Raw genomic sequence first — 20,357 nt, forward strand, 5'->3', positions numbered from 1 at the left:
TCTACAGGTCTCAAAAACACATTAAAACCCAGAGATAAGAGCCAAGGTAAAAGAGGGAAGCTCGCAACTACCAGTATGTTTGTCTACAAACCTTACAGGTAGGTTCGTCGCACACGGCTGGGAGGTCATCTAAGGTAATTATCATATAATTTGCCCTTAAGCTTACGGATCACAGGATGCCAGAAACAAGTTCATCATCGCGAAACTTGTGAAAGATTGACTTTTTAGTAAGTTGATTATATATATATATATATATATATATATATATATATATATATATATATATATATATATATATATATATATATATATATATATATATATATATATATATATATATTGCTAATAACCATACATCATTTATAGTCAGACATCATGGCCTCTGGCGGCCTTAATCTCGGGATCAATCTCTCGGGTGTTGAAAGAGAAAGGAAAAGTAGAGTAGAAGCGATGGGGATTAACTAGGTATCTCCAGCCAAGGTCTGGTTAAATTTCCTGCTACTTGCAGATAGCATTGCGTGTCCTCGCTTCTAGGAAAAGATTTTGTCAGAGCACACATACGAAGTTTCTCCAACGATGAATGGTTTATTCATGCCATATATACGCGACGCGATTTGGGTCAAGAAATGGTTCAACAGATGATTTGTAATGGGTGATTAGACTGCGCACTCTTCAGTCAAACCAGTGTCAATAATTGTTATGACGGTTGTTACCTCTCGACTCAAGATTCACTGTATATATTGTAACACACACACGCACTGGACATTGTTGAGTTTAGTCAATGTCGTTGGGTTCGTGTATATATATATATATATATATATATATATATATATTATATATATATATATATATATATATATATATATATATATATATATATATATATATATATATATATATATATATATATATATATATATATATATATATATATATATATTCCGGATCAGTTGCTCAACATATTTTGTACAAATTATATAATTTAATTGGAATTTATCCAGCAACTCGTAATGAAGCAGGGATGTTGTCTTTAGTGCCATATATTACACTATCATCAGCAGCAGCAGCCTCTAACTCCATTGCAGAATAACAGCATCTCCAACCTTCGATCAGCTGCGTGTCTGTTACAACCTCACTGCAGCAAAATCACTAATATCACCATCATTCTATTAACTTTTTCTTTTACCATTCCTAAGTTGTCATTCCACTCCATTAATTATCCATTTATTATCTGGTCAGTCACCCACTAATTATCTTGCTTCTAACACTGCTATTCCCTCCCCATCCTTAACATGTTAATTTTATGATACTCTACACCCACTCCTGCTGGACTTTAGGTACAATGCCCAACCAGCCATACTTCACTGCTACCAGGTGAACAGAGGCTTTCATGTGAAAGAAGGCCAATCAAAATTTCTAAACTGAGCATAAAACTCTGGACCTCTCAAGTGCTAAATGAAGTACGCTGTTTGACACAGTACCAGCTTGCTAAGAACAATTTGGTCTACATACATACATGCCAAATTGGTAGCCAAGACAAGAAGCAGGGCCTTGCCTCATTCCTTAAATTAAAGTACAGAGAAAGAGATCCTCATTTCACTCTTTTTGTCCATTTTAGTTACCTTTTACAATACTCAAGGAACAAAGTAACAGTATTTCTTAGTCTGGTTGTGATTTGTCAAACTGACCGATGTTCACCACAGGAGAAACAAACAATGTTAAGCCACCAAATATTTATTGATTCTAGTCCAGATGCTATGATACATTTTAGAGCATAAGCAATAGATGGTTAAAGATCAGTTAAAGCATGATATGTCTCCTTTAAAATTAATTCTAATTTCATCCTTTCTTTTTCTGTTACATGTGTGAGATGCACCATGACAGCTACTGCTTAACCACTTCTGTCCGTGACTCATTGTAAAACAGAAATGTTATGAAGTCACTGGCAGCCTCCAAGCAATGGTCCTGTTGTGAAAGAAAGTAAATACATGTGTGTACTATAAGCTAGCAATCAGGCAAAGTCATTGACAGTTGCCCAATATAACATGAGCATTTGATATTGTATGAATTTTGTGTTTATGTTGTGGTCACAATGATGCTGTGCAGTGTGTGCAAAAGAACACAGCAATGCCAATTTAAATTACTGAGATACAAGTACATAATGGTATGGCAGTCATGACTGCATGTTTTGGAAATTATTTACCTGTGAGGAGCATGTGCAGTGGCAAGATGAAAAAGTGTGAACAATGAAAGTGTGCTTGAGAGATGTGGTGTGAGTGCCTATGCAAGGGGTGTATAGTGTGGTGGTGAAATGGATGAAAAGAAATACAGTGAGATGCTACAGCTATAATGAAACACTGAAAAGTGAGGAGTTTGTCAATAATACATATGTGAGCCAAGTTGAAAGTACTGAAGAAGGCCACTTGGAAGCCAGGATTGAGTATATATGGAAAAGAGATTTTAGAGGTCAAGTGTTTGAACAAACGAGAAGGGAGTGTCTGAACAGGAAGAGGTGGAGGCTCTCCTGCCATGATCACCCACTTGGGAGATGTTCCCAGGAGTGAGGTATCACAGAAATATATTACTAGAATAGATAGACAGAAGCATATTGAGTAGTAAGATGAGCAGGTGAGAGAAATGAAAGTGTGTAAGAGAGAGATATGGTAAGAGCATCAGTGCAAATGGAATGAGATTGAGAAGATGAAGAGTGAATGAAGAGCTTATCAAAAAAGTATATGTGAGTGAAACTGTAGGTGCTAATTAGAGAGGAAAGACACTTGGAAGGCAGAAGGATAGGGTAAAGGAGTATATGTGTAAAAAAGGTGTGAGTAAAGGTGAAGCCCTTAAACAAACAAAAAAGGAATATTTAAATAAGAGAGGTGAGGCCCTTCTGGCTATTCCCATGAAGGACTATTCTGGTGCAAGCAAAGCATAAGACAGTGAAACAAATTAATAAGTGGATAGATAGAAAAGTACTAATGGTTGATATCATACACCAGGCACTTCAGTGGATTCTGAGAAACACACTACATAGATAACTAATACAGGCCTCAGTGCTGGTACCGCTATGTGAAAAATTATTATATGACAATGTTTGTCAACAGACCACCTTTTTTTTTTTTCAGTGTGTGTGTGTGTGTGTGTGTGTGTGTGTGTGTGTGTATTATACTTTATGTCCCAATGTATCATGATACCTCCAACCAATCTTATTATTGAGAAGAAAGTTATTTTAGTCTAAAAAACTGAATGGTTTCTGCTACAGATATTGCTAGGCATATAGGTAGTGTTGGGAGAGCCATCAGACACCTGGCTGCCCTGGCCCATACCCTTCTACCTCTAAAATTAATAGCAGATAAATGATTGAATGAATAAGTGAATAAACAAATATGAGTATTCACAATAGCTTACTTTGATTAGAGTGGATGATAGAGGAGGGGCAAGATGGTACCAGTTCTGTAGCTGGTCCATGGTCTTGGTGGGCTGAGCTGCATCAATAGTAATGTTGCCTGCTCCTCCAAGTTGGCAGGCTGAGGAAATGATGGTATGTAGGTGGCTGAAGTACACTAATAGCATGATCTTTTAAAAGCTTCAAATACAAATTAAAATGTAATTATCAAGTTCATTAACTTATCTTCATGTAAGTGATTAAAGTGCAACTTTTCACAACTTTAGTTTGTTGCTTGATTCTTGAAATGTAATAATAAAAATTTCAAAGCACCTACATGTTCCATACTAAATTTCATAGTTTCTCAATTACAGGTACTGAGATGACAGCTAAGTTTTTTTAGCGAGTTAAAAAGAATTCTATTGAAATCACTAAAATAACATTTAAAACTTTAAGACTTTAATGATATGTTTAGAGAAGACTAGAAATAATCAAAAGAGCAATATAAATAGTATGCTGACTTATAATGTTACACTATTATGCATGATAAGGTACTGGTGGGAGCATACAATGTACAGCAACTGTGTGTTGCCTCAGTGCTCATCAGTGTTTGAGTCTGTGGTGGGTGACATCCCTTACCCTGGTACAGGGCCATTGTGACATTTGAGTTCCACAGTTTACCTTCCTCAGGTTTTCCATGGTACTCAATTATCTACCAACCCAAAAGAATGAGCTGAGTGCTGATGGCTCCAGCCTGGATTTGAACTAGGGCCCACAGATTTTTAGCTAGGTACACTAGGCATTGCACCACAATGAGTTTATGAGTACATAAAAGTTTTAAGCATGACCATATAAAAAAATAATACTTTAAGGAGCAGTATCTGTGTGCTTGCATGAATACTGAACATAAGTTTTGTTACCTATAAAAAAAAATATATACTTCAGAATGTCTATCCCAAGGTGTTACTAAAACACCTCAGACTTCTATAGAGTACCTACCTCTCTCTGGTTCCTGTGCTGTTTTCTGTGGTGGAGCTCCACTGCCACCCTGCTGGTCACACTCACATTCCAGTAGGTCATGGGTGAGACAAGCTGTGTCCCAGTGAACAGTGAACAGATCCTGGTAAAAGTAAAAAATTAGTACATAAAAGCATTGTATATTTTCACAGAACCTAAGGAAAATCTTAGATACATACTTATTTAAGTTCAGTTTATTGAAATCAGATTTTTGTCTAAATTTTAAGTGCCAAATTTTCATTCAATACATGAAGTGTAACCTTCCACTGTCAGTGAGGCATGAGGATTTAGATTACATGCCTGTCCCAGCCAACATTTAACAACAGACAGCAAAAGGATAAAAGCACTGTGTTCCCACAAAACATGGAAGTAGCTACATCAACATAATATTTCCCAATACATGAACATCCCAGAAAATTATCAATTACACCAATACCACATGTTATATGTATGTACTGCATATCATCAAACGTACAGAACTTAAAATAATAAAGAATACATACAGTTCTCACTTACTACAATGCCAGTTTTATCTACAGATCTTAGAAAAATAGCCGCTTATGTCTTAATTTTATTTGTGTTTGTAGTTATTGTCTCTAACCTTAAGTTCTTCTGTGGAAAAGTGAACACGTTCAGAATCCCTGGCATCCACCACGGCCCCACTGAGGCCCTGCTTGCGAACCTGGCGCTGGTACATCTTCTCATCCAATGTTCCAGTCACCAACAGCCTGACAAGAGAAGCATGAGAAAATTAAAATAACAGTGATAATGGGAAGGCTACTTACTCATATCTACATTGTGATAGGGGGCTCAAGTCACTGAAGGATTGTCCAGGTGATAAGGAAACTGTAAACACTATGTAGAGTGGCTCCACTATATTAAGAAAATCCATGATACATAGAGCATGACTAACTGACCCAGAGGGCAGGCTGTGACTGACTATGACAACAAGGTGCACAGGAGATGCCACAAAGTAATCCTGCTGACACAAAATAGGGAAGAGAAGCGTCTTACATAAAAAGATAAATAATAATAGCAGTAATGATGATCATAATAACAATAAAAAGAAACTAACTTATAATATATATATATATATATATATATATATATATATATATATATATATATATATATATATATATATATATATATATATATATATATATATATATATATATATATATATATATATATATATACACTATAACAATGTTACAATGATTAATGGAGAAGACACCTGTACTTATATATCACTGCATCTTTCAAGGGCATACCAAACTTCCTGTATTTGATTTTTTGTTAAACCATTCATATAAAATAAATAGTTGGCTATAACTTTAAATGTCAATCCTTTTCTTTATTTAAGTGATATCTTTCTTTTGAATTAGATGTTTATTAGTAAAGTCAAGATGATGACAAATGAAGACTTATCATAAATAACTGCCAAGCAGGCGCTCACCACACCTGTAAATATGAACCTTCCTGTGCTGGCCATCCCTCCACACCCGAGCCATCGCCTGCAGGTCTGTGGCAGGATTCCAGTCAATGTCGTACAGGAGGATCCGTGATGCTCCCACCAAGTTAAGGCCTACCCCTCCTGCCTTGGCACTCAGCAGGAATACAACTAAGAACCAAAAGTTTTAAACATTTATTAGTATACAATACCATAACTAGTGTTAATCAAAGATCATCTACAAAACTGCAACTGCTTCCAAGAAACAGCTACATACTCCTCCGAATCAAAAAAAGTTAAATTTTAGAAAACCTAGAAAAATGTTCAAGTAGTAATGAATGACTAATTATAACAATCAATCATTCATGAAACACTCCATAATATAAAATTGATAACAAGACAATATAAGAAACTCTGATATAGAAAAACAATGACAAACTTAACATTGCTAATCAAAAACTTACAGTCAGTAGAGCATTTGCTGTTGAAGGAGTCCACCAACTTTTGCCTCTTGGCTGAGGGTGTTGATCCATCCAGTCTGAGGTAAGGATAGTTGTAGCGAACACACAGGGAAGCCAGCATGTCCAGTGTTGTGGTATAATTGGACACCAACACAATCTTCTCTTGTCCAACTTCCCGCAAAGCCCACAGCATGCATGACACCACAGCCAGCTTGCCACTGTCCTGTGAAAACCCATCAGATCCATCTCAAACCCTCTATCTGTAATACAAGTGGAATATGTTCTCAACACATCAATCTCAGATCCTCTATCTGCAATATAAGTGGAAGCTGTTCCCCAAAAATCTATCCCACATGCTACCTGCTATATAAGTAGATGTTAACTTCAAGTCTGCAGTCCTTGTACTTCCATCTATGTAGACATCCAAGGCTAAAGTTGACATAACAAAAATTTGGTGACAAAATAAGTACACTAAGTTAAATTTCATAATAAAAAGTCTCATCTCTCGCATTAAAAGGGCACCTGATTCTTTAAAACTTTTAATATTATGATTGTGTTTCTCATGCAATGTGACGTATAAGCCCTGAAATAACACAATTTTAGTCTGAGAAGGGAGGGTATACTCTGGACATGCTGGGAACCTCAGGGAGTAAGAGAAACAATGAAAATGCACATAAGAGTTCCAAAAGGAGTGGAGACAATGTCATTCCTGAGGTGGTTCCATACTGCACAATAAAGCAGTTAAAGTTGAATAAAGGTAGAAAATTATCAATTTAAATTACCACCAAATTTTTTTGTGAAAGGCTCTTCTGCTGTGGCCATTCCTTTTGGGGGAATGCTACAGGAGGAAGCAGTGTCAGAAAGATAGATAGGTAAGAATTAAAATAAGAATTAAAATATTAAGCTCAATAGTTCTTATTCAGTTACTATTTCAAAATAATGGAAGATATATTAGCAATGAGATCTTTAACTTCCCAATGTTTGTGAAAGATTAAGGATGGTTAAAACTGACTAAAAAACGGTAAGCAAGGAACTACTGCAGTGTATATCAAGTAATATAACACACTGGTGGCACAACAATACTTTACTCACAGCCTCATCATACACTCCTGCCTGAAGGTGTGAGGGCATGAATGTAGAAATTTCCTTTGATAATTCATTTTTATTATCACTCTCCTCACTGACAGCTAGAAGAGCTGGATGGTTGCAGAGCTTTCTCAATGCTAGGATGGCTGACAGATGGTCCCCTGGTTCTAAGCTGGTGAAACATCTGCGAAGACTGCGGCACCCAACCACCTCTGAATACAAGGCCTGCTGGGTTTCTGATGGCTGACACAGAACTACATACTCTGCCTTGGGTGGAAGATATCTGAAGGAAAAAAATGTTTTACCATAAATCTAAATATAAATCCATGAGGATCATTGTACCCTCTAAACATCAGTCAACAGCTAAAAAGCCAATCATAATAATGGCTAAGAAGACTGTCCACTTTTCTCAGCTACACATCCATTCATTCTATTAGTGGCAAAAGACCTGATTCAAGTTTCAACTTTTCATATGGAGTATTCTATCTTCAAGTTTTGCTGTTTTACATCATAGCAACACAGCTGCTTGTATACAAACTGATGTATGAGAGTGCACAAACCTATCATCCTATTGGTAAAGAGGGATATAAAAATGGAGGAGGCAGAGTAAAAACTGTCTGATGAAGGAGATGATGGTGTTATGTTCTTATATTCTCACAACTTGATTCTACATTACAATAAAAAAAATCTACTTTATACAAGAGAGAGAGAGAGAGAGAGAGAGAGAGAGAGAGAGAGAGAGAGAGAGAGAGAGAGAGAGAGAGAGAGAGAGAGAGAGAGAGAGAGAGAGAGAGAGAGAGAGAGAGAGAGAGAGAGAGAGAGAGAGAGAGAGAGAGAGGAGAGAGAGAGAGAGAGAGAGAGAGAGAGAGAGAGAGAGAGGAGAGAGAGAGAGAGAGAGAGAGAGAGAGAGAGAGAGAGAGAGAGAGAGAGAGAGAGAGAGAGAGAGAGAGAGAGAGAGAGAGAGAGAGAGAGAGAGAGAGAGAGAGAGAGAGAGAGAGAGAGAGAGAGAGAGAGAGAGAGAGAGAGAGAGAGAGAGAGAGAGAGAGAGAGAGAGAGGAGAGAGATAAACATCCTCCAGTCACTAGTTTCATAACTCATAAAACTCCAATATCTTTAAACCCTTTACATATATTTCTTACACTGTAATATTAAATTTAAAGCATATCATAATGACAGTATTCACATTTCTATTTCTGATTCATTAAGTCAACCAGTGTGCAAGAGCATTGGCCTCACCTGTTAATAATGTCTTGAGTGCGGCGCAGGATGAAGAGTGAGGTGATCCTGTTGAGCTGTGAGGCACGACTTGCTCCTTGAGATAGTAAAATATATATATTATGCATTTACATATTCCCATGTTTTATGCAAGTATTTTAGGATTGTGGGTGGGCTACAATTTATGGATATTCAATTTACAAATTTCAAACTATGAATAAAATAATCCCCTTTATCCTCAATTATGAATGCAGTATTCACATTTGTAAAAATCTCAAATAACTTACCTACAGAAATACTAAAAAATGTATTAGAGAAAAATTGAAATTGCTGGTTCCTAAAATGTACTAGATGAGAAAATTTATAATATCATGTTACTAAGGGACATTATTAATTTGTAATTATCATTCACTTTTATCTATCCATACCCTTCCCTGATGCCTTACCTCTTCTGACTTATTTGTAATCATCATCCATTTTTATCTATCCATACCTTTCTCTGATGCTTTACCCCCTCTGGAAGCATTCCAAAAGGTGATGGCCACAACAGAAAAGCCTCCACCTCTCCCTGTCTAAACATTCCCTTCTTGCTTGTCCAGGTGCTCCACTCTGCCAACATCCCTTCCATACATGTACCCCATCATTCCATGTTTCAAATGGCCTCCCTTCTATATTAGTACCTTCAGTTTCACTCACACTTTTTTTTTTTTTTACATACCTTTCATTCTTCATTCAAACCATCACGGTGTGATTTTTTCACTCATTTCATCACTTCATATGCATAGGCACTTCTCATGTCTCATATTTTATTGCTCTCCCATGCTATATTGACTTATGTGATAGAACTCAAAGACCCTTTATAAATGTGTACTTTCATGCAAAAATTTCTTGCAAGCATGACTAGTGCTTGAGCAGTTTATGTTATGAAAAATGCCAGTGGTGAGTGCAAGTCTTACCAAGTTCCTTCTCAGTGAGTGGCGTGTTGGGCTGCTGAGAGGCCACAATTGGCTCCTCATAGATGTGGCGAAAGCTGGATGGTGTTCCCAGTACCCCAGGGTTTGCAAAATCCACTAATGCAAACAATTCCTGGCAGGACACAAGGTGAAGATAATCATGAAAATGAAGGTAGATTTAGAAGGATGAGCAAAAAGTAGAAGAAAATATATTGGTCTACGACAATATTGAGATGTATAGCAACATATCTGGTTTATCATGCACAAAAATCAAAATAGGTAAAATTTATTAAAAAGCATTTGAATACTTACAACCATAAGTGTATCTGATTTGTAATTAAAAAATATTAAGAATTATGGTAATCTGACAATAATTCTTTTCAATAACACTACACAGTATGAAAAAGAAGCAAAGTTTAGTACTATGAGAGCAAACTTCTCAGTCACACCTGCAAGTCATTCTGTATGGGAGTGCCCGTCACAAGGATGCGCCTCTTGCATGGCAGGGAAGCAAGCAGGTGTGTGGTCTTGATAGCAGGGTTCTTGAGACGGTGAGCTTCATCACAAATTATTAAATCAAAACCAATCTTCTCAATCACTTCAGAGTTACGCAAGAACATCTCATAGGATATAATCATTACTGGTGTGTGCTGCTGTGATGTATACTGCTCCACCTGGAGGAAAAATACAGGGTTCCTCAGTAAATCATACATAAGAATACATAGACAGAGCAATAGAAAGATAGCAGAACACTTGCCAGTCTATATTAGGAGTATCATTATCCTTATCTTTCATGCCCTTCTGTAAGTCCCTTGCATGGCCAACCTGTTATAATAATATTTAGTTCATAGCTAGTGTGTCCAATAAGCAGAAAATAAGTACATACACAAGTAAGAGAGTCCTGACCACACAGGAGTAGATTGTCACCAGAACTCTCTAGTATGTAAATATTTACACACACACACACACACACACACACACACACACACACACACACACACACACACACACACATGCATGCATGCACACAAACACAAACATTTGCAATAAAAGAAACAGAAGTGGTCCATGCCATTTATAAGATGTCCAGTAGTGGCATGAATATAAAAGAAATCTTATGGTATAATAAAATGTCATAACCAGAAAATCATTGTACTTTGTTTCGAGCACTCTTATGTCAAAGTGATATTTCTCACCTTGTTTTGCTGATCCACAACAAAAACACCAAGACGCTCCTTGCCAAGCCACTTCTTGAATTCCTTCCTCCAGTTGCTGGTGAGGCTGGAGGGAGTAACCACCAGCACCCTCCTCACCACTGGCCGTCTGCCATAGGGGCCCTACTTGAAAACAACGTACAGAAATGACAAGACAAACACAATGTATACCAACATAAACATTTATATAGGTCTTACACACTTGGATTTCCATTAAAAAAAGTGTTATTCCTAGAAACAGGAATACATAGAGGTTAACATCACTGACATGACTGAAGTGGGCACCAGGTCCCAGACAAGCCAGGCCAAATGTAATTACTACCAATTTGCAATAGGGGAGGTAACATACCTAATTATTAACCACAGTACTGATTTTCTTAAGCAGTGATTCTGACTAATGTTATCAATTTTCAGAGTTGCTGCAGTTGTAAAATTACATATATTGGCAAGTGGTATCAGTAGAAAAATTAAGTTTAGGTTGAGTTAAGTGTCTTGATTATAAAATGCTAATAGGTGAACTCTGGTAGTGAAGAATTACGGATTTGTAACTTGTGCTGGTGGTGTATTTGATGGCATGAGGGAACTAATCACCACTGTGTAGCTGCTCACCAGACACTACATCTGAAGCTTTACAATGACCATGCACAGCTCTATGCCACTGACTGGTATAAACACTACATCTGCAGGTAACTTAATCTTATTATGATTGAACAGCTAAACTGTCATTCGACTATACACATGCTAAAAAAAATATAAATAAATAAAATAAATAATAATGTGAAAAGCACCTCTCTCCATGTTCAACAATGAAAATTATGTGCAAAATTATCATTCTTGCAACAAAAGAGAGCAATCTGGAATATGAATACACACTGTGTGTACAGTTGGAGAGTTAGAGAAAAATGTTAGAATTATTACAAAAACTGACCTGTTTGAGCAGAGTCCATATTAAAGTAATACACTGAAGAGTCTTTCCAAGTCCCATCTCATCAGCCAAGATGGCCCCACACCCAGTCTGGAGGTGGAAGCCCATCATACATTCATACAGGAATACAACACCTTCCTGCTGGTGAGGCCGCAGTTGGCTGGCCAGGTGAGGGTCTACCACAACATCCACCACTGAGGTGCGTCCACTGTTGTGATGCCACTAAAATAGAGCAAGAAATATTCAGATCTGAATGGCCTTTTTATCTTTCACTTTCACACCTTGCTTCTTACATAAGTAAGACTTCAAGATTCCAGCCAAATTGAAAATCTACTTATGATCCATAAAAGCCACACACATTATGGTTGAAATTTCTCTTTTTGATTTTATGGCAGTTTTAAGGATTCTGACATGTCCTTCTCCATGAATTAATCTGATGCTAATATTCTTTCACATTCTTTGTACAGATAATCCTAAAAATTTTTAATTAGTTACACAAGTTTATCTAATACGCCGTCCATTTAGTCCCTTCATCACCTTCACTCCTTGCTTTACCTGGTGCTGAGCTGGGGGTCTTGGCATGACAAGTGCATCTGGCAAGGCAGGGTTAAAAAGAGGCATATTTTCTGCCTCTGTGCTGGAACAGGCAGGGCCAGCAGGACGGCCCAGTGTTGGGAGGCGGAAGGGCTTTGGCTTGGGCCTGGGAAGCCTTGAAGAAGATTCAGCTTTCTCAGTAACTGTGACTTCTCCTTGGAAGCAATGCCCCAGTGCATAGCTCTCAGCACTAATCACATTTTGAATCTGTAATGCATTACATATCTACTAATAGGCAAAAAAAACAGCATAAATTACAAAAGAAGTACACATCCAAGTCATAACACATACAGTACACTCAGATAAATAAAAAAATGTTTATGAGTAATTTTAATATTTTTAAAACTGATTTCATGCCACACACATATCATTACTGTACTATACTCCATATTTAAATGCTCAGTTCTGCTCTAGTGACTCACCTCCACTTCCTTGCCCCCCACTGGAAGAGTGCTGCCCTCCTCAAGTGAACCGAGGTCCTTCAGCTTATAACCTGAGCCTCGACCTATCTCCTTGCCTTCCAAATCCTGCAAAATATTTGTATAGGATGAGAGAAAGCATCTTACACTTCAAAATTATATCCCCTTATCAAATACTGGTAAAATTGCAAAGACGACTAAACTGTGATTTGTGTCTTCCTTTGCGCTTACAATTCCACAAGAGAATATCAGAAAAGAAAATCATCCCACAGAAATTTGAAATGTTGGATCATCTTTTTTGAGAACAAAAAATACAAAAAAAAATCATACAATAATAAAGCTTTCATTTTTTTTTTCATTCTAAAATGGTATTGCTGTAAGGCATGATCTACTTCTGCCATCAAGAGATTTTTGTATTCTTTTTAGTAATATCTAATCCTTATGTTTAGTAATAAATTGTGATACTTACCTTGAGTGTGACACTCCGGCCTTTTACAATAAGGATAGCATCACCCTCCCAGTTCTTGTGTTTCTTGCGGGATAACTTACACCACACCACTGCATAATACCTGCAATATACCACACTGTACATGAGTGATGTGCTAAAGTACTTCATGCAAACACTATATGAGGGAATGACCAGCAAAGACTGCATCCCACACCAGGAGAATGACTATTTATTTATATGTCAAACCTTACTACACTCTAAACTACATACATACATGCATATATACATCCTCACATCTTATCCCCTACTACAACACAAAGAAAACACAATCTTGGAATGGTAATATCCTACTTGGTTTCTGATGGGGCCTGGTTCTCCTCCCCTGGCAGACTTCTGATTGTGTTGGGAGGTCTACCACTCAGCTGGGGTCTGTTCCATCCTCTCTGAGCTCCAGCTAACTGCCTGCCAGGTGCATTGAAAGATCTGACATTTCCAAGTGAATTCTTAGTACCAGCAACATTAGAATGGTGAGAAACATTACAGTTAGTCTCTGTTAGTGGAGACAAATCAACATCCTGTGTAAATGAATTACTTTGTCCTCCAAATTCTGAGGATGAGAAATTTTCATTTTCATTTTTTGTACCATTTTCTTCAAGAGTTGATGACTTGCTTATTACTGACAAAATATCAGAAGCACTTCGCACTTTTACAGCACTTGGCTGTTCTTGTTTTTGGGGCTCTGCTTTCTGAGGTACATCTGGGAAGAAAAGGGAATAGCTATGAATAAATACACATAAGCATAAATGTAAGTTGCTCTCTACTCAAAAAATACACACACACACACACACACACACACACACACACACACACACACACACACACACACACACACACACACACACACTAATTCAAGTTGGCACGAAGTGACAAGTGGTGTACCATGAGGATCTGTGTTGGCACCTATTATGTTTCAAATATATGTAAATGATATAACAGAGGATGATCTAAATAGTTATACAAAACCTTTTTGCTGATGATGCAAAAATAATGAAAATATAAAGGACGAAAATGACTGCAAGGAGTTACAAAAGGATATTGACAAGATACATGCATGGAGCCAAAGACAAAAACTAGAATTTAATGCCAGAAAATGCCTCATGTTGGAAATAGGAAAAAGTAGAAAGAGACCTTCATGGAATTACAAAATGGGAGGAGAAATAATAATAAAAAAGTAATGAAAAAGATTTGGGAGTAATGATCCAGGTCATATTATCACCTGAAAGACACATAAATGGAATATTTGGCTCTACATACAGCTTGTTAACAAACATTAGGGTGGTGTTTAACTGAAAGGCATGTAAACAGAATACTCGGCTCTACATACAGCTTGTTAACAAATACTAGGGTGGCATTTAACTATCTAGATAAAGAAATGATAAAGAAAATTATAACAAGCATGATACGACCTAATTGAAAAATGCAGCAGTAGTTTGGGCCCCACATAGAAAAAAGATATATGGAAACTGGAAAGAATACAGAGGATAGTGGCAAAGATGGTACCAGAATTGAAGACTTAAGCTATGAAGAAAGACTTGAAGAGATGGGATTACCAATACTACAAGAGAGAAGAGAAAGAGGAGACCTGATAATAATGTACAAATTAGTAAACAAAATGGAAAGAATAAACAGAAATTACTCGGTACCACAGATGGAGGAGGGAGAAAGACGGACAAGGGGGCATGGGACGAAAATAAAGAAGAGTGGACGTTCGAGTGACAACAAGAAATATAGCTTCCTGTATTGAACTATTGAAATTTGGAATGATTTGAAGGAAGAGGTGGTTGCAGCAAACAATGTACACATGTTTAAAGAGAAAATGGATAAATATGGTTATGGAGAGAGGACAAAATAAGCTTTGGATCATGCCCTATACAATACAACTAGGTAAATACAAATAGGTAAACACACACACACACACACACACACACACACACACACACACACACACACACACACACACAAAAAAAAAAAAAAAAAAAAAAAAATGGTAACTATATACATACATCAACATCTGACAATGAATCTTACTCAGCAAGCTATCTAAATTTGAAATTATTAAATATGCTAATCTCTAAGAAAGAAAAAAAAATTACTCAAATATCTTTTTTAAAATAAATCAAGCATCTCAGATTTACAGCTCTATGAATCTTAAACACAAAAGGAATATGTAGAAGCTTTCACACACAAACATGTGATGCCACATAATATTTCTCATTCACAGAACAGCTGCTGAGTTGACATGGTGCACAGCTTATGTCTCAGGTTTCATGACAATCAGGCCAACTATTAAAAAGGTGACAATCCACAATTCATCAGTAATTCTAATGAACTCTTATTGTTGAAAGACTCATTTGTCCTACTTTAATCTATAAATTATGTATCAATATTTAAATTTTTACACAGAGAAAATAAGATCAGTATACATAGTCAAAAACACAAACTGAATCATGAAATATACACATACAAAAGTGAGATAAGTCCGGCAGCAGCATCACACTGCAAAAGCCATTTTTTTTTGGTGCTTGATGTCATCAATGTGATTCTTTACACAAATCAGTTATTAATATAATTTTCTCCATCAACATCAGTCTCATTCAGGGATACATGATCGAGACAAATATAAGTGATTTAATTCAATCTAAATAGCTCAGTACTGTACAGATCACTGCCCCATCCTTTCTGTAAAACAAGTAGTAAACTGTTGCCTGATATAACAGTCATGACACCCACTACCCACCTTCCTGTGGAGTTGGACAGGGACGCTTAGCTGCTGGGCTGGCAAAAGGCAGCCGGTACTGTTGTGTTCGCTTCAGGAGCTGTGAGGGAGCGGCTGAGCGCCTCATGCTGACCTTGGCTTGTACTGAAAACATTATGTACTGTCACCATGCATAGCCACTTGTCAAGTTTATATATTCCAACATACATCCCTATGATATATCTCCCATACTCAAACTGTAATCACTATATCCATTAAAAACTCCCTCAGTAAGTAGAGAAACTGATACCCTATAATAAATTTTGTTATATTTCTGATCTACACATCTTGAAATAAATACAGTACATACAACGATACAGATCTTTTTATCTTGGATCAACATTACCTGTAAGCTATTCATTGAAAGTTTGAACAGTCAATTCCAGCCTGCAGTAGTGCAAGCAAGTTCTGCTGAATGTGACTGCCTGAGCAACAGCTTAAATTATACAATATGTATACCATCTTCAGCATGAAGAAATGTTTTCCATTCCATATACAAAATGAAGTTTACTGTACAGGATAAATTTATAAAACTGAATACTATCTGAGTTTACATGTAAAGCCTCAATATGCTCATTGTGGCATGATTTTCAATATAAGTGTGTTTTTATAGACTGCAGACCTGAGTTAAGCATACTTAATATACCTGCTCTGATTTATCTAAACCCCTATAGAAAAACAGTGATCCTCTAGTTGGACACAATTCAATTCTTTTTAATTCTTTCAGCAAAAATTTATTCATGATTGCAACAAACTTTATGTTTTACAAGTTGAGCAAAACATGAATTACAACACCACTGAAACAGGAATTTAATAAACTGGGTAAGAAATGAGATACTAGCCGGTTACTACAAATTTCAAATACACACGGGCTATGTGCAAAGGACAGAGCTGCTCTTGCTATTAACTGCATGATCAGGGAACTAATCACATGTAAAGTACAATCACAACACACTAATAAGGCCCTAAACTCAATTTCCATATTTCTCAGCAAGAACACAAGTATTATTTTCATGATCTTGAACTAAAGGTTGAAAGCAGTTTGGTAAAAAATTCAGTGTTCATTAAGTCAGTCACGTCAAAATGGGTCCTGAGGATATCTAACCAGTGCAGTTACTGATCAACTGTATGCACCTGTGCGATACCATCCAGTGAGCCACCAAACTTTCAGCATGAAAACAACAAACAGGTACGCTAGGGCTTGATGCAACTGGAGACCCCTTCAAGATGTTGGTTTATAGTACACACTCTGCAGATAAAAACTTACAATAACTCTTTCTTACATAATCCCCTCCCATTTCCCCAACAAACTGGGGGGACCTGTGGGGAATCAAGGGTTGGGGGGGAGAGTTGATGCAGAGCCAAATTAAAGTAAATTTGGACATTCATGAAAAATTCTAAGGGTGAAATGTTTTGAGAAGTGGGAAAATTTATATCCTAACCAGGGCGCTTCACCTCCAATGGACTCCCTTAAGAACATTAACCTAACCTAACTGGGGAGCTTTGCCACCCCTGAATCCCACATTTAGGACACTGACCTAACCTAGCATTACTTAACCTAACCTAATCAGTATGTACTGCAGAAGTCACATACCTTTCCTCACAGCCAGCATCTGAGATAGTCATAGACTAAAAAAATGAGATACATTAACAATCACCAAGGAAGAAATAATGCCAAACTTTCAAAGGCATAACAAGAAACATAGATCACAATCTTCCAAACTTTCCATGATGGCAGCTGAAGTCAAACTGGCATTATGGTGCCATGACGCTCTCTCTCACAGGGCAGCATGGAATAATACCCTCGTAGTGTCCTTACATATCTCGTAAATGAAATGTGCCTCATAATAAAATGTTCATAATAAAATGCTTATCGTTCAATAGTTTTGCTACAATGAGCAAGCTGAGCTCATGTATGGATTAAAATAAATTCATATATTTTACTCACATATAAACTACTTCCTGAGACACATAGGAAGTGTTCCAGGGTTCAGTGTGTGAAAGGAGCCGTTCTGCGTATAAAATCTGTGGCCTTTGGCTCTGGGAGGCATCTCTGTTTCCAACACAGATTTGTGAGTTAACTATAGGAAGTTGTTGTCTGAAACTTTCATAGAAGTACACTACAGTAAGTATACTATATCATCATATTAGTGTTAAATGGCAGAGTAAAAAAAAGCCTATAGTAAACATTAACCGCTCTGCATGACATCACCATAATCAACCAAGCCACATGAGTGCTCAGTGAAATACTCTGAACCTATTTTGCTAAAACCAGCCAAATATCCATTGTCTTTCAGAAAGTATCCCTCAGAGATGCCCTGCCTGGCCCAGTATTATGCTGCCTGCTCAGCATTTTACTTTCTCAAGCCACCATTTCTCATACAACTACTGTAGACCTGATCAACATGTCTTTACTTGTCTCCTAAAGAGAATGTTTCACCCCCACATGATGACTCTAACTAACCCTCAACAAACAGCCTCTTTATCTCACATTTAACCCAGTGTGGCTCCTCCATTGTTCTACCTGTATCTGCTGAAAGGATGCCATAAATAAAAATCACTAGAACAATGCCACCTACACAAAGAATTAATGAAGAGGAGAAAATGGACGTGGTGTTACGTAAATAATGTTTTTTTTCTTTTTTGTGTGATACTTTCCATAATAAAAATCTCTACAACATGGCCTTAGTTTGTCCTACATGATTATGTAAGTTTCATTGTTGTATGTGACACGGGCGTTATAAAGATTTTCCATCAAAACTATACCATGAGGTTTAGGTGGCACTTGTGTCTCGTCAGTACCGTCAGGTCACGTTATAACGACCACAAATGCCTCTAGTACTGCAAGCCAGCAACAGGTAGCCTTAACCATCCTGCCAGAGAGAAGCGGCAGTCGCTCCAATGACTCCACAACAGCATTACATTACCTGTATCGCGCGTCACGTTTGCTTGCCACGTCCTGTGTTCATCCCACACTCCTCCACGTGCCTCTGTTCATAACACACACGCCTATCTCCGCACCCATGCAATACAGAGAGGTAAGCAGTCAGCACACAGGGAAGCAGCAAGGGAAACACTCAGCATTTCCCGCCACTGCCTGAGACTGCGAGACTCTGCGAGGAGCGGCGAGACTTGGCGAGATAAATAAAACATTTTCTTGCTTGGATTTTCTTCTCATCAGTATGGGTTCGTAGTATTGTTCAGTGTACCAGTGGTATATAGTATAATGTATAAAACCTGCAATTAAGTAACACACACACACACAGAGAGAGAGAGAGAGAGAGAGAGAGAGAGAGAGAGAGAGAGAGAGATTGTTTAAGCTCTATTTCATAGGACTGCGCAGTCTTCATCAGGTTCCCCTCAAATAAACTAATCCAAAATGCAGACGTCCTAATCTGCTATCTAAGATTTCTTCTGTTTTTTTTTTTTTTCTTTTAATCTGTTTAGTTATTCATATAATGTTTAGGACAATCTTTAGGTTTAACAGTGGCTTTGTGTTTATAATCATAATCTTTCTCTCAATCTCTCTCTCCTTACTTACATTTTTACCGTTGTAGTAGATGATTCAGAGGCGACAGTCTTCCATACTACACCTGCACACTAGTGACCATTGACGACTCGGCGAATGAGGGAAACACGCAACAGTCAAGCTTTAGCAGAGTTCTGAGTGAATATCGTACTCAACTTTTTACGTTGCCGTCTTCTTCTTGAGAGAGAGAGAGAGAGAGAGATGGCTGCATACGGAAAATTCCTATCAAGCTGGTATTAAGTATCCGAACTTTTCCTCCGATCTTTACTTCGAACCCACATCCATAAACAACTAAGCAGTTGCAATAGTTTGGTGATAACAATTACTATTCGAATATAAGCTATTGACTTCGAAAATCGTTCTACTAGGTGTAACATATATTTACCTTATTTCTGATTACCGTTAGGATACACAAAATACTCTCACAGTGGTAGATGACTGGAACAGATTCAGTAATCAAGGTGTTAGTGGAGAGTGCAGAGTAGGGACGATAGGTGCCTACACATGCCCACTGGCTTACCATCATGACCCGCATTCTTACACCACTGATCTTTCACACACAAATTTATGAACGCACAACACTGCAAAAACCTTGCTCTATGTTTGCACTCTTATAACACGGATCTTTAACTGTCTTTCATGAACAGGCAGTACAATGCAGCTTTGTTAATCATTTACGTTCATGCACCACTTTGTACGCAGAAATTCACCGTATAGCACAGTACAATCCTGTCAACTTTCAGCTCTCTAATGTAATACTCTTGAGCGGCTGTTGCTGATGGAACGGAGACCTGCACCTTGAGTGAAACCTTGGGTAGTCATCAATCGCGCAAGGAAAAATAC

The 20,357-nt window shown here is 37.5% G+C and overlaps 1 protein-coding gene across 7 annotated transcripts; it reads right to left on the reverse strand.

Moving 5' to 3' along the window:
• Positions 1 to 1,722: 1,722 nt before the first annotated feature.
• Positions 1,723 to 19,689, reverse strand: LOC135105559 (DNA repair and recombination protein RAD54B-like). Of its 7 annotated transcripts, XM_064013773.1 has the most exons (19): positions 18,913 to 19,115; positions 17,934 to 18,038; positions 15,968 to 16,090; positions 13,522 to 13,927; positions 13,192 to 13,291; positions 12,726 to 12,830; positions 12,265 to 12,510; positions 11,713 to 11,931; positions 10,767 to 10,907; positions 10,020 to 10,244; positions 9,574 to 9,703; positions 8,639 to 8,714; positions 7,409 to 7,685; positions 6,320 to 6,539; positions 5,867 to 6,026; positions 5,004 to 5,130; positions 4,385 to 4,505; positions 3,409 to 3,527; positions 1,723 to 1,965 (listed from the first exon to the last, which is right to left on the reverse strand). In XM_064013773.1, the coding sequence occupies exons 3-19, from the start codon at positions 16,071 to 16,073 to the stop codon at positions 1,885 to 1,887; spliced, it is 2,859 nt and encodes a 952-aa protein (XP_063869843.1). In that variant the 5' UTR covers positions 16,074 to 16,090; positions 17,934 to 18,038; positions 18,913 to 19,115; the 3' UTR covers positions 1,723 to 1,884. The 7 variants fall into 7 exon arrangements, with proteins under 7 accessions (XP_063869843.1, XP_063869841.1, XP_063869840.1 ...); XM_064013771.1 differs by lacking the exons at positions 17,934 to 18,038; positions 18,913 to 19,115 and adding an exon at positions 19,527 to 19,689; XM_064013770.1 differs by lacking the exon at positions 17,934 to 18,038 and having other exon boundaries at positions 18,913 to 19,114.
• Between the last annotated feature and the right edge of the window lie 668 nt (positions 19,690 to 20,357).

The sequence above is a fragment of the Scylla paramamosain genome, chromosome 12, assembly GCF_035594125.1.
Source record: "Scylla paramamosain isolate STU-SP2022 chromosome 12, ASM3559412v1, whole genome shotgun sequence".
Taxonomy (NCBI): domain Eukaryota; kingdom Metazoa; phylum Arthropoda; class Malacostraca; order Decapoda; family Portunidae; genus Scylla; species Scylla paramamosain.

What these genes read in the sequence shown, in the direction of transcription:
- LOC135105559 (XM_064013775.1), bottom strand. Translation starts at nt 18,501, where the DNA reads ATGGAGGAGCCACACTGGGTTAAAT. An exon ending in CAGGCCCCATCAGAAACCAA is followed by an intron (nt 13,292 to 13,521) that starts GTAGGATATTAC and finishes GGTATATTGCAG; the next exon opens with GTATTATGCAGTGGTGTGGT. An exon ending in TTGTGGATCAGCAAAACAAG is followed by an intron (nt 10,245 to 10,766) that starts GTGAGAAATATC and finishes TTTTTCCTCCAG; the next exon opens with GTGGAGCAGTATACATCACA.